Source organism: Cupressus sempervirens, chromosome 7, assembly GCF_028749045.1.
Source record: "Cupressus sempervirens isolate cs-2001-9-10 chromosome 7, ASM2874904v1, whole genome shotgun sequence".
Lineage (NCBI taxonomy): Eukaryota > Viridiplantae > Streptophyta > Pinopsida > Cupressales > Cupressaceae > Cupressus > Cupressus sempervirens.
The window spans coordinates 851,314,743-851,329,278 of NC_143124.1; the positions used below are offsets into that span (position 1 = coordinate 851,314,743).

A 14,536-nucleotide genomic window follows, 5' to 3' on the forward strand; every position below is an offset into this window, starting at 1 on the left:
TGTTCTTATGTTGGACCTTTCAAATTGTATTTGTGACATGATTGGGCTAAAAGTTCAAAATCCTCAATTAGAATGTTGCTCTGATTCCATATTAAGAAGAGAGCTGCAAACACAGTAGAAGTTAATAACCAAAAACACAATATAATATTATGATATATTTGTGTTTATTATAAGAGGGGTTCATCTCCTTACATGGAGTTAATAATAAGCATTTTAACACGTCACTAGGGTCACTATTTCAGAAGGTAAGTTTAATATTCTAACAATGCCCTCACTTTCAATGCTCTAAGCACATATCAGTGGATTTTATTATAAAAATATTCATACAAATTTTTATTTTAACATCAATTATTTTCCTTTAAAAGAATATGTTTTGGGGTTATTGTTGGCCATTACCAACTATAATTTTGTATAGCTTGTCCATTTGACAAATTGGAAAAAAGAAGAAATGCTTTATGGGAAAAATTATATTTCACTCAACAAATAACAGAGGAAGTTTAGTTATGATATTTTAAATATTTACATTGTTAAATAATTTTCTTTGACTTGCCAGAAGATAGGAGTATTGCATTCTCCTGCAATCTCTTTTTGCATTCATGTTTGTTTGTGCATGCACACACATGAATATATATATATTTGAAAGTAACTGATGTAAACCTCTGGCTAGTTAGGAGATCGAGATAGACTGATTTGGGATTGTGTTCAACTTGGCGTCTGTCATCTCTAAAAATGCTGCTTTCAAATAACTGTAGGCTTTATCTGTTAGAAATTTAGAGAGTTAATTATTTTATTTACTCTGATTTTCATGATTACTGCTATATTTTTGGAAACTGTTAACATGAACATTGAAATGATAATGTATATGCATTTGAAACCGGCCGATGTAAACCTATGGCTAGCTGGGAGGTCAAATGAGATTCAAGATAAGACAGATTTGGGGTTGTTTTCAAGCTGGCTTCAATCACCTTTCAATTTTTTTTTTTTCATATTAGTGCAAGCTTTGCTTGCTAGATCATTTTGTTTACTTATATTTTGGTGGTCATAATGTTGCTATATTCCTTGGACAATGTTAGCATGAAAACTGAAATGATGCCGAATGAATGTTAAACTACTATGTTAATCTTTATTGGATGAAGAAATAGGTGGAAGATCTTTGTTGAGTAGTTGATCCTATTGAATGGACTTGAATGAGTAGCACAAGTGTCATCATTGGTTATCGGAATTCAGGAATCTATAATTATGGAAATTTTGCAGGTCACAATTGCAGGACACCCAACAGAAGTGTTCATGCATATATCCATCCAGAAGTGCTGGGAACTAGTAGTGGATAGATTGAACAAAGAAATCACTCGGCAACAAAGCATTAGAAAAAAGGGCACTCTTCACTTGCCACCTCTCGAGAGGCTTAATGGACTTGAAATGTTTGGCTTTACATCACCTTCAGTTGTTCATGTAAGTTTAATGGTGGTTGAATAAAGCTAGGCATTAGTTTTTAACAATCTGTTACATTCCGAGTCTTTCCAGAACTGATCAGATTTCTTACAGGCAATAGAGACACTTGACCATGGTCATCAATGTACTGAGTACTGGGCAGCAAGGTCCAACACAAGTCATGCGGAGTGTGTTGGCAAAGATGGAACTCCTGTGAAAGATCATAAAGAAACAAATTTTGGAGCTCTTAAGGATTCAAATATTTCTCCAAATACGGACTTACCTTCTGAAATTGAAACAAAGGATAAATTAACTCAGACCGAACAAGCACGAGACGAGCCCAAACTTGTAAGCCTGTCGTCAAGTGAAAACGTCTATGTTGTACTTGAACAACTGTTCAAACGAGCAAGACCTAATGAGCTATGGACATTACATAAAGTTTTAAGTGGCGAAGCTTGTAGCCCAAATTGGAAAGCAGCTTTTAGAGCCCTTGCAGAAGAGCTAAAGAAATTGTAAATATTAAATTTCTTTTTAAGGTCACAGCATAACACGCCCTCCAAAATGAGTCTGAAATAATCTCCTATTATTTTTCATGTATCACTACACATTTTTTTCCAATGAAGCACAATATACTGAACCACAGGACATTGAGATTTCAGCAAGCACGGCATGATTCCCCCTGCTGGCGAAGTATGTAAACTGAACTCACTAAAATTGTCTTAGTGGCCCTGGTTTAGGTGCAAAGATGTTTGGCTAACGTAGATTCTACAAGGCTACGTTCTTGTGAAAATTTAAAAATGTAAATGGAAGATATCCTTTAACCCGTAATGAATCTTGAAATTGTATATCCAAAGATGCTCCGTCAAAAACTAAATAGTATCACCTTTGTTATAAGGATTAGATACCATAAACATATACCCATCTAAAGGAATTTGATTATACCACTGACGAATTCTATTTTTTGATATATAAGCAAGCAATAGATTAATCTAATTATTCTATATGTATTTTTCCAAATGAACTGGCATTGAATATTCTCCTGTCATCTTATACAATTCCCCTTGTTTTGCTATAAAGTGATATGAATAAAATAACCAATGAAGATGCCTGATTGTCGGACTTATCTGAAATGAGTGGAATTTTTAGTCATTGGGATGATTACAGACAAGACATTTTTTATGAGCATGTGTAGGGTGGAATTGGTCATCAATGTTTGGGCTTGGTTAATGGGAAAATAGTTAGAAAGGCGTGTTAGTTTGGCTTTGTGACAAGTTTACGTGTATACATAGCTGATGACTGTGAACGAACTCTGGCAATTTCATAGCCTGTGGTTTGATAGAAATGGTGGTTTTGTTCTAGATGATAATTACATCATTGGGGGTGTTCCATGATGCAATTTTTTTAGCTTCCTTGTGTTTCTTAGTAGTCGTTTATAGTCATTTTAGCTTCAAAAACACTTGGCTACCCATATGTATTATATTTATGTTCAAATTATGCAATTATGGATTGAATTGACGCTTAAGACAAGTCTCATGAGTTGTTTGTTAGAATCTCTGTCATGCACCCGCCTCTCCACTGCCGTTTCAACGCCGTTCCGTCCGCTGCCCGTCACTTCATCCGACGTGACCCCGCGCCCCAGAACCGCATTACAGACGCATTCAGCAAGGACAGACGCATTCAGAATATTGGGATTTGGACGCCATCAATTGCCCACCAACTTCGCCAAATTCGTGAACAGAAAGAAGCGGGAAGAATGGTGTTTTTATGATTTTTTTCGTTCTTTCTACTCATTTTCTGATTGTTGGGCCGCATTTTTCATCGACACCCAGGGAAGTTCGAAAAATAATTGTTTCCTGTGTGTACGTGCGCTCCAAGATATCTGGAATGCGTTCCGACATTTATGGAGTGAATCTGCAGCTTACACGCATGGGAATTTGAGCTCCTTTTGGGAATAGGCATTCACACTTGTTATATATTTTTATTAAAGAGAATGGGCAATAACGTTGAAATAAAGGTCGATTAAATTTTTTAGTCTTTTTATATGTGGACTAATGCTTTCATAAGCTACTCTTATAATCAAAAGTTTGAAATATTTCAAAATATATTTGTGTACATTATTTTTTTCATTGGTTAGACATAATTTTAATAGGAGTATGGTAGAGTTTTAACAAGAGAGCTTGAAAGAGTCGCAACATCTATCTTTTGGTTGACAAAGAAGATTGATTTGTGGCTAGAACATAATTGTAATCATTTGTGCCATGTTTAGTCACAATAGGCATATGACTAGTCATATAACAAGTTTTCAATATTAGTTTTGTCGGCAATAACTCTTCTAGTACTTTAAGGATTGCTAGGTGCCCTTTGTTGTAGTGGTGGTGCTTATCATCAATCATACTCATGGAAGTAATATTCAAATAGGAACCATTTGAAGTCTAGTTTGTACATAAATCTAATAGTATGTGTTCTCCAAAGTTAAAGATTAATTTTGTATGAAAAAAATTCAGAAGTTTAAAATTATATAATTGACAGAGAGAAATAGTTTATATATAAAAAATTAATTAATAAATAAATTATTTTAAAATTACTTGGTAAAGTTATTAAGAATTTTATATATTTCAAGTTATATGACTTAAAAATAGAAATTTAATCATGGGATATCAATTTAAGAACAAACAATTTTAAAAAAAAACTTATTCGAGTTAGTTTTTAGATATTCTAAGTTACTTACTACAGTTGTATAACTTAGTTACTATTTATAAATTTCTATTCTTTTAAACATTTGTTGACTATTTTATATTTAGTAGTATAGATTTATTTATTTTTTCATTTTTTTTTTCAAAAATTATAAGCAAGAGGTCGAAGCCATATATCAAGAATAAAATGTGTACAACCCAACTCATGAGGTACTGAGAGGACAGAGTTCGATAATAATTCTTCAATCTAGCCTTATTTTGTATCATAAAAATAATTATCAACTCCTTAACCCATGGCATGAGGGTCTCCCCCAGTGATAAGACACTCCTTGTTGTCTCTAGGATCCTGAAACAAAACAAGAAAAACAAACCAAACATTCAACTTCCTAATACTATGAAGATGTTAAAAGAACTTTAGATACCCCGAGAAGATAATCGGTCAGTTAAATAAAAATCCATATTCCCAAGGATGCCATCAATCATAAATTGAAATGCATATTAAAATTATAAAAAGAGAAGAGCAGACTCAGTGTCTTAAAAAATCAAGAGCAGTTATATAAAAATATCACGGTAATTATTGCTAAACCTCCTTGGCTACTACATTCATATCAATAGAGAAATATTTGAGCCAATGACTAAACATTAGGCATGACAGAGGAGTTAATCCCCAAGTTGGCTAACTTGTTTGCATGTTTATTTCCCTCTTGGTAAATGTGGTTGAAAATGATACTGTTAAAACATTTTCTAAGTTTTATGGCCATTGATACTTTTGCATCTATTCTCCAATTAGGGAGGGTTCCTTTTCTCATTGCATTTATTATAATAACATAGTCACACTCTACTTCCTTTTTTTTTAAATTCACAGATTTACATAATTGGAGGCCTTCTACTAGAGTCAATATCTCTGCCCAATTATTTGTGGCTTTACCTATATATTTGGACAAGTTACCACTTCTTTCCCCTAATCATTGTGAATGCGACAACTTATGCTTGCAGGGTCGTGGTTTCCCCTTGGTGCCTTGTCAAAATTGAGCTTAACTTGACCATTCTTTGGAGCTAGCCACACACATTCCAATCTTTTTAGTTTACATGGACTATCCCCTTCCCCCAAAAGGGAGGAATTTTCAAACAAATCCATCTTCCCCTCATCCTTTTATACCAGTAAGGGTATCAAAATATCTTTGTTTCACTTGACCTGACGCCTTAGAATAATTGGACATGATGACTTTCAAGGTTGAAGCCTCTCTAACTAAACTTTCCCCAAACAACATTGTATCATCTACAAAGTGTTGATGTGTAGATGGTTCCTCGTTGCTTGTTATAGGGATTCCTTTGATGACTCCTTCCAATTTAGCTCACGTAATTGATCTACTAAATGCATCTTCCATCAAAATGGAGAGGGAGAAATTGGGTCTCCCTATCTCAGACCAATTTGTCGGCTTCTGTATGTAACTCTTAGAGAGGGTAGCTAGAAGGTAAATTATATCCTCTCCTAGCTTGCATCAAGCGGTATAAGACTGAAGGTTTCTTTCTTGTGAAGTTTGGGATCATGTAGAATCTTGTTGAAGATTGGTTGTAGGGTGGCATACTTACTTCTTAACCTATAAGTTGCAAAAGGTTACGATTATTTTAGGAACTATTGTCAAAATGGTTTGGGGTAGAGGAAATGCAAAAAATGTTATTATGGGCATATTGAGATAGATTACAAGTATACTTGAAGCTTTTGAAACAACCCAAACAAAAGGAGTACATCTTGAAGATGTTAGCGATGAAGAAGAAGCATCGACACCTAATCCTACACTTGACATGAAATAGATGAAGAGAGACTTTTAAGAGCATTGAATAGAGTGAATTCAATATCGTCTTTTGAACTTTCTACTTACATTGGAAGACTTGATACTAATGCTTTTTTGGATTGGATCTCTGAGATTGAGAAATATTTTGACTATGAAAGTATTTCCAAGGATAAGAAGGAGAGGATAGTAGCTAGAAAGTTGAAAGGACATGCATCCCTTTGGTGGAAACACTTGCAACTAGTTATTGATTTTCACTCTTCTAAAAGTAGGCTCTATTAGGAGCCAACCCTACTGAAGGTTAAAAAACACACTATTAGGTGTGACCCTATTAGAAGATTTAATCACCCTATTAGGAGTGGCCTTGTTAGAGGTCTTGAGACACTTCCAATAGAAATGCCATTAATCTAAGTGACCCAAGGGAACACTCCTTATTTGTATCCTCTCCCTTTCCTTCATGGAACTTGACTTACAAGAAAGGTTGAATTAGTTCATTTCTTTTAGAGAGGTTTGTCTAGAGGGTGAATTTTCTCTAAGTATCCAACATGGTCAACCAGGCTCTTGCGTGAGTCACACACATAAACATATTGGACAACTTACTAAAAAGCCTAAGTTTTAATCACCCTTTAAGCCATGGTATGTTATTTATAGTGCAATAGGATTGCTTCATCCTCTGACACTACTCATTATATGTCTATCCTTGGTTTGGAGATATAATGCTTTTAGTTTTCATCACCAAAAGTTGGGCATGCCCTTGCAAGGGATCCCCTATTTATCCCTACCTTAAAGGCCTTATTAAGTGCATTTTGTTGTTGTTCATCTCCACATTGACTTACATCTTAGATTGAGAGGGACACAATGCTTCAGGGTTAAATACATCAAGATTCTAGGTTCCTCCCTATGAGCCTATGAACAATATATTGAAAAAAAATTGGCCTTAAGCTAAAGTGTGGGTGACCTATAATTGTTGTTATTGGCTAAGTGAAAACATCTTTTGAACAAACATTCAAAATAGTCACAAGTGTTTTGCCAAGAGAGATCATATCCAAAATTGTGTTATTCTGACAAGGTTTATTTGTCCCTTATGAGATTGTTTGTTCACTTATCCAAAAGTTCCAAATTTTTTTGTTATGTTAAACCAAGAAATACATAGCATAGTCATTTTCCTAAATCAATGAAATCCTACCAATTGGACCAAAAGAATTGTATTATCACCAAAAGTTGTGGCTATCCAATCCCAAAATGCATGATTGATTTCATCAAACATAAGAAGGCCAAGGTCCAACTACCTTTTGTCTTATAGAGAAAAGAAAATAGTTGATCAAATTCCAAGAAAAAAAATCCCCCATGAGATCACTTCAATAAGAAATCCTAGACAAAGAGAAAGGCGAAAAAGTTATTTTCAACCATAATTCTCACTATAGGCTCAACCATAATTCCAATAAATTGCATAGAAAATGTGATATGCCAAGTAGGTTCTAAAACAAAATTCTACTAGCATTCTCCTTGCATATGAATGATGAATGAAAAAATGCAAAATGATCTTATGAGATTGTAAAACACAAATGTAATTGGTAGGTGTAAAGGTCTAATGAACAACCTTTGCCATCATATTAAATTTTTTTTTTTACTAATTTTAAAATTAAATGGAGTAAATGTAATAATAAATTAATTCTTAAAATTAATGATTTAATGCAGAGCTCTTATCTAATTTTAAATTATTGTAATAAGTTACAAATGTTTTCATGGATGTCTATTATGTCACAAAGTTTCTGTTTTGACGAGAATTAAAGATTATATAAAAGTACATTTAATATTTAAACTTAAAAATTAAATATTATCTATCCCAACCTTTTATATTAATGTCTATTTATCGATTATAGTTGTAAAAATAAAATTAACTCTAGACTTAGTGAAAAACAAAGAAAATAAATAGTCTAGCCTTTTAATTGTGCAAGCAGGTGTCTACACCCTTCAATTATAAGGACAATTGCATTACTTCAAACTTTTTTCTATATGCATTTCATATCAATTTAAAGAAATAGATTTTTTAATTCTAAATTATTAAATTTTGCAATGCAAAACAAATTTCATCTAATTAGAAGCTATGATTATTTTTAGTTAAGCTATATATTACTATCGACACTAACATTGCAACTTTTTTAGGTTCAAATGCTATTTATATGATACAAGTAAGATTTTCATGGTAGAAAATTCAATAGTTGATCACTTGATTTATGTCAAGTAGAATTCACTCATGAAAAAACAAGAAAAGAAAGAACAATTAAACTCATAATTTCTTTTTAAAAATAAAGAGTTACAACATGATGAAAAAAATTTCCATAACAAATGAATTCCACATCTTCTAGCAAAGATAGTTTAGTACTCAATAATCAATATCTAAAATATAATATATTATAATATTGTCCAAAAATGTGTTGATTGTGATCTTCTATATAAATATCATCAACATGTGATTATCCAAATATATGTTGGTCATGATCCTCCATATAAATATCATCAACACCACCTGTAGATAAATTGTGTTAGTTATAAAATTAATTTCTAAATCAAAGTCATGGAATTGATTATATTTAAATACAAAATTTCCTTACCATCTCCACTTATCATTGTGTCTCTCATTGTTATTGTTTGGTTGAGATCAAGAGAAAAAGGTGACACATGTTCTTGGGGGTTGTTATCATTTAAAACTGCAATAACATCCACATTCAAAGACTAAAACTTAACGTGTGCATTAAAGGCAACAAAATCTATGAAAATGAATTTCATTATTTTATTACCTTTTGTAACTTGCATTGTGTCCATTGTTGTTGTCTTGGGTGAGATATCTTCTTGAGTTTCTTGTCCACCATCTATCATTGCAACAACATTGCATGCTTAATACATTAAATCATATAAAATAAATATACAAACAAAAGAATCAAAATTTATTTATTGTTATTTTGTAATTTCATTACCATTTCTAGTTTGGATTGCATTTGCATGACAAAAACTCACTCTAATTTCATCTTCATCAACCAATGGAGCAACATCATCTATAATATAATAAAATTCTCTTAGTTTGCTTCAAGGAAATATAATAATTACTAAAAATCATTACCATAAACAACTTGTATTTCACCTGTAACCATTTGGTTCAAATCAATGGAGAAAGGCAATCGACGTCGTCGACTACTTTCTTGATCATTTAGGCCTACAAAATGACATATGTTTATCACACACACACACACACACACACACACACACACATTCTTATATAAATTACTAAAATGTTTTTGAATAGATATACTTACCTTTCTGCTTGATAACATCTCTTTCTTTTTGTATTGTTAGGCTTGATCGATTGATGACCTTCTTTTTCTTTTTCTTTCTAGATCCTACAGAGGGGAATTTAAAAGTTTCATGTTCCTTAGCTCTTTCATTTGAGTTTTGAGTTTTGGCACTAAGCTTTTCATGAGTAAAATGGCGTTTACGCATTTTACTTGGACTAAACCATGGTGTTAATCGTCTCATAGATAATTTCTCTGAGCCAGGGATTGATTTCAGTTTGGAAGATGAAGAAAAAGTTGCATGCATATCTTTTTAAAATCTCCCAACACATTGGCTAAACATGATTTTCTCATCTTCTCTAGTCGGTAAAGTTTGAAGCAATGAAGTTATGTAGTCAACTGAATCTAGAAAGTCGTCATTGGAAGTATTAGAGAATTTCCAACCATCTGTTATAGAAATAACAATGACTAAGTTAAAAAATAAATTTAGAATTGGTAATGTTTCATTATAAAATGATGGTTTTGAAGATTACCAGTACTTTGAGCTTCGGCAATGACAACTCCAAGCACATCTTGATCTTCTGGATGCATAGAACCATCTATAATTGGATAATAGTTAGTTAGTTTTAGAAACATGAATTTGTTTAATACTTTACTATAAGGATAAATTAACATTACCAATGACACCCTTTTCATGACACCCTTTTCATGACATGAACTCCATCTAACTTCATCACTATCATCAACCACCGTAGTAACATCATCTATAATTTAATAAAAATAGTTTAGTCAACTGAATCTAGAAAGTCATTGTTGGAAGTATTAGATGATTTTCAACAATCGATAATAGAAATAAAAATGACTAAGTCAATTTTTAGAAATCTAAAATTATTCAATATTTAATTATAAGAATATTAACATTACCAATGGTACTAATTTCATGACAAGAGCTCCCTCTAACTCCATCATTTTCTTCAACCAATGTAGTAACATAATCTGTAATTTGATATGATTAATTTAGTTAGTTTTGAAAATTACATAATAATAATTAGAAATAACTATTAAGCTTAAATCACAAATGAAACTTACCACCAACTTGATCTTGTTGGTTTATTTTGCTTCTCTTTAGACAATCTAAAATTTTCAGCACATGTTTGCACATATTTCCTCTTTTTGCCCACTGACAATCACATACATGTAAATCTGATCCAAATTTCCTAATGAAGTACCATTTTGTTGGATCAGTTTGACTTCTTACCTTATATGTATTAGGAAGAAGATCACGAGGATAGAAATCTGTATCAGCTATTGCTTTTGACCTCTCTAAAGCAGTTAGATAATATCTTTCCTTTTTGAAGTTAGTCAAGAATCCAGAGAACTGTAGATATCTTTTATTTTTATAGTATGGCTCTACTCTATGGAGAAGTGTATGAATAAGCCAATCCATTCTCCTTGTGCATTTCTTAGAAAGATCACTTAAATAGTGACTCTTAATATGAAAATGGTATGACTCTATAGCTGCATTAGTTTCTTGGTTTGCATGACAGAAACTTCGAAATTTTTTTGCCCACATCTCTACACAAAAACACATGATGTCTAAGCTTACACTACATAAAAATTAGAAGATATAAATGCATCTTAAATAATTACATTTTGATTGACTTACCAATGCGTCTCTCATTTTGACACCAAGTTTTCTGAAAGTACTCAATAAATTTCTTCTCTTCTTTAAACTCCTCTATGAATTCTTTAATCAAATGACTGATCATGTCTACATTGTCACTCATTGCATACATGATTTCACCCAATCTTTCAAACATTTTTGCTCCAACATCTCTATTACTCGCAAACCTAGATTATAAAAATCATGTCAGGATATGATGTTTAAGCATATAATTTTTTGTATGCTTGAAATGAAATTTGACTTACCTATACACATTCTTTAACCATGCTCTACGCACATGCCAAATGCATAAAAGTACTCGGAAATCAAAGGTTGATCTACAAGTTACAATATACAAGTTAGTAATAATAATGACATTATAAAAAAACTGAATTTTAAAATGAAAAAATCATTCTTGTTAGAAAATCTATATTTTTACAAATGAAATAGCAAATAATTACACTCTTACAAATCTAAAGTAAGGTTGATAAAACCTGATTGCTTCAATCTCAGCGCTGGCATCATCTGTCATGAATGCATTCACATGCCAATCTTCTTTTTGTGCTTTCCCTCTTTTGTAAACCTCTCTTAGCCATTCATTTATATCCTCAATTTTATTTCTTGAGGATATTGCCCATGCAACAGGTACACCGGCTTCTTGCTCATCAAATACAAGCAATGTATATAATTCATACTGCACATAAATAAATAAATCATATATATATATATATATATATATATATATATATATATATATATATAAATTAGACACAATTAAATTAAAATCCACAAATAAAAATTAACATTCTTTTACTTACATTGTATTTATTTGTTGAAAATGTGGAGTCCATTGCAATGATAGATTCATGTGAATGTTTCACCATCATTTCCCTCATCCATGGTGTCTGAATGCCTATGATAAATGGAATGTTTTCCACATTATTTGGTGTTTTATAATAGAAAAAGTTATCCTTCTCCTCCACATGCCACAAACATACACTTTTGCATCATCTTCATTTTTTTGCGAACGTAGGGAACGCACTCTTTTCCATGCATTCAACACATCTTTTCTCAACAAGCAAGTGTCTCTCTTATTCATCAACTTCTTGAGACCACAATCTAAGTAGTGTTGTTCACATATTATGTCAATCCCCACACCCATAAGTAATAGGGATTCTATATATGATTTGCACTCACTTGATAACCTTGGTGCAAAACTACTCCTTGGATCACCAGAAGGGTCATCCTTTCCATGACAAAATTCACCACTAGCATATTGATGGATATACTCGTTATATATAATAATAGCAACATCTTGTCTACCATACATGACTTTAACATGAAAGTGGGCTTGACAACCCCTTTTTTGAACAAACCTTCGCTTCTTTTTCTTTTCTACATTCTTATTTTCATCTGGATTTCTATCATCTTGAGGCCTAAAAGCACAATGATACTTTTCTACATTCTTATTTTCATCTGGATTTCTATCATCTTGAGGCCCAAAAGCACAATGATACTTTTCTACATTTTTATTTTCATCTGAATTTCTATCATCTTGAGGCCCAAAAGCACAATGATAATTGTTTATACATGTACAACAAAAAATTATTAATTCACATTATTAAAAAAGGGTGACATAACTAATTTGTTAAATCTAGAGACAAACCTTGAATATATCTTTGTGGCGTGGTTAGAAGGCTCTATCAAAATATATTCATTGTGCCTTTTTCGTATAAAAGTTGTTTCTGTACCATCTAATAAACCTTCACCTTTCACAAAGTGAGGGAGTCTATGAAGAGGGATAGCGGCGCACAAGTCTATTTGTTGGTTATTACCAACTCCAATAGGTGTCCATTCAAGTTCATAACTTGAAAAATGATTTTCTTCATTTGGGATGTCTTGCACATCTAGCTTGATAAGTGATTCCCATTTATTCTTTCTGCCCATCCTGAATAATATCAAATTTGTTAGAGACCCTAGGTATATTGTTTAAACATGTAGATTTTTTTTATAGTGATGTCATTATATCTATATATTAATATCCTACAAAATATTCTAAGCATGGACCCACTAGGTGAAGTTAATACATCTATTAAAGATACTTCAAAAAACTAACTAAATGTCATATTCTTTATGTAATTTATAAAGTTATGAAGCTAATATGATCTATAAAATACAATGAAAAATACTATAAAGGTTTTCTGAAGAAATCAATGCTTATGAAAAAATGTCAAAACCAAAGGATGACAACAAAATGTATAGTGATAGAACCTACATTGAGTTGAGTTAATGAAGATTTAATTTAAAATAGATGCTCATGAAGATGTTAGGATGATGATCAAACCTAGAATATAAAACCTACCTTGAGTTGAGTTAATGAAGATTTAATTTAAAATAGATGTTCATGAAGATGTTAGGATGATGATCAAACCTAGAATATAAAACCTACTTTGAGTTGAGTTAATGAAGCTTTAATTTAAAATAGATGTTCATGAAGATGTTAGGATGATGATCAAACCTAGATATGAAACCTACCTTGAGTTGAGCTAATGAAGATTTAATTTAAAATAGATGTTCATGAAGATGTTAGGATGATGATCAAACCTAGAATATAAAACCTACCTTGAGTTGAGTTAATAAAGAATTAATTTACAATAGGTGTTTATGAAGATGTTATGATGGTATAAGTTTATAACATATGACACATGGGTGATTTATGATACACATCTAGGGTAAAGGTTGTGTATACTGTATGATAGGGATCAAAGATTTAAATAGTAGTCTAAATGAACACATGATAGAGACATGATTAAAAACCTATGGCTGAAAAGGAAAAAGTCACCATTTGTCTGCAAGTAGGGAGGATGTAATCTAACATGATAAACACAAAAAAAAACCTATAATAATTATTTAAGTAGGAGTGACTGCTAGTATGGACCCGATAAATGTATATGTTCATTTAATTTTGAATTTTTAAAACTAACACCTTTGTATAGTATACTAAAAAAAAACTAAATTATTGAATCCTTCATCATTTTTTTTGTTTAAATATGTATTTCAATGGCGGAGTTAAAAAATTTAGGCATCTATTGATGGTTAATGGTAAGGATTATTGTGGAATGAAGTAACAAAACTAAAATAATAGAACCAATAGCAGAGACAAAACAATAACCAGTTTAGTGGTTTGGATTAAGAAGAGAAGTGGGTGAAGAAGAAGCATGAAATTCATGTCTTGAACTTGGTTAAATGTTCAAATGTTTCAATTATGGAATATTTTTAACTACTTAGGGTGTTTGAAGAAAGAGCATCCTTGACTCATTGGAAATCTTGCATCATCCAAAAATATTTTCCTTTATGTTTTTATTTCATTTTCATTTTGATACTTTTCTTTTTGTCTTGGTAGGCGATCGATCAAGCTGGCTTGCTATCTAATGCAATCCTTATGGTGTGATCTAGGCGTCATAGAGACACTATGTCTATCTTTGCAACTTGCTTTAATGTTCCTTGATAAAATTATCTAATGTTTGGTCTAATCCTATTCTAACTTACCTTGTTCTAATGGTTAGGGTGGCAAGTTGTGATTTACAATAAAGATTCACATGTGATTCTTAATGACACATTTCTCTATATGTATTTATATGTATTGCCAACCCTATTGTGTGTCCT

The 14,536-nt window shown here is 31.9% G+C and overlaps 2 protein-coding genes across 6 annotated transcripts in view; one reads left to right on the forward strand and one right to left on the reverse strand.

The window, feature by feature from the left end:
* The window catches only part of LOC149550096 (lysine-specific demethylase JMJ18-like), a 91,772-nt gene extending 89,488 nt beyond the window's left edge, over positions 1-2,284 (forward strand). For all 5 annotated transcript variants that reach the window (XM_089793245.1, XM_089793241.1, XM_089793244.1 and 2 more), the window contains 2 exons: positions 1,255-1,452; positions 1,546-2,284. In XM_089793245.1, coding sequence (XP_089649371.1) covers positions 1,255-1,452; positions 1,546-1,947 — 600 coding nt within the window. In that variant the 3' untranslated portion in view covers positions 1,948-2,284. The remainder of the gene's footprint in view (positions 1-1,254; positions 1,453-1,545) is intronic.
* Positions 2,285-4,410: 2,126 nt separating this feature from the next.
* On the reverse strand, positions 4,411-11,754 carry LOC149550098 (uncharacterized). Its single transcript, XM_089794423.1, has 6 exons — positions 11,689-11,754; positions 11,365-11,564; positions 11,137-11,208; positions 10,874-11,058; positions 10,466-10,782; positions 4,411-4,470 (listed from the first exon to the last, which is right to left on the reverse strand). The coding sequence occupies exons 1-6, from the start codon at positions 11,752-11,754 to the stop codon at positions 4,411-4,413; spliced, it is 900 nt and encodes a 299-aa protein (XP_089650549.1).
* Positions 11,755-14,536: the final 2,782 nt, after the last annotated feature.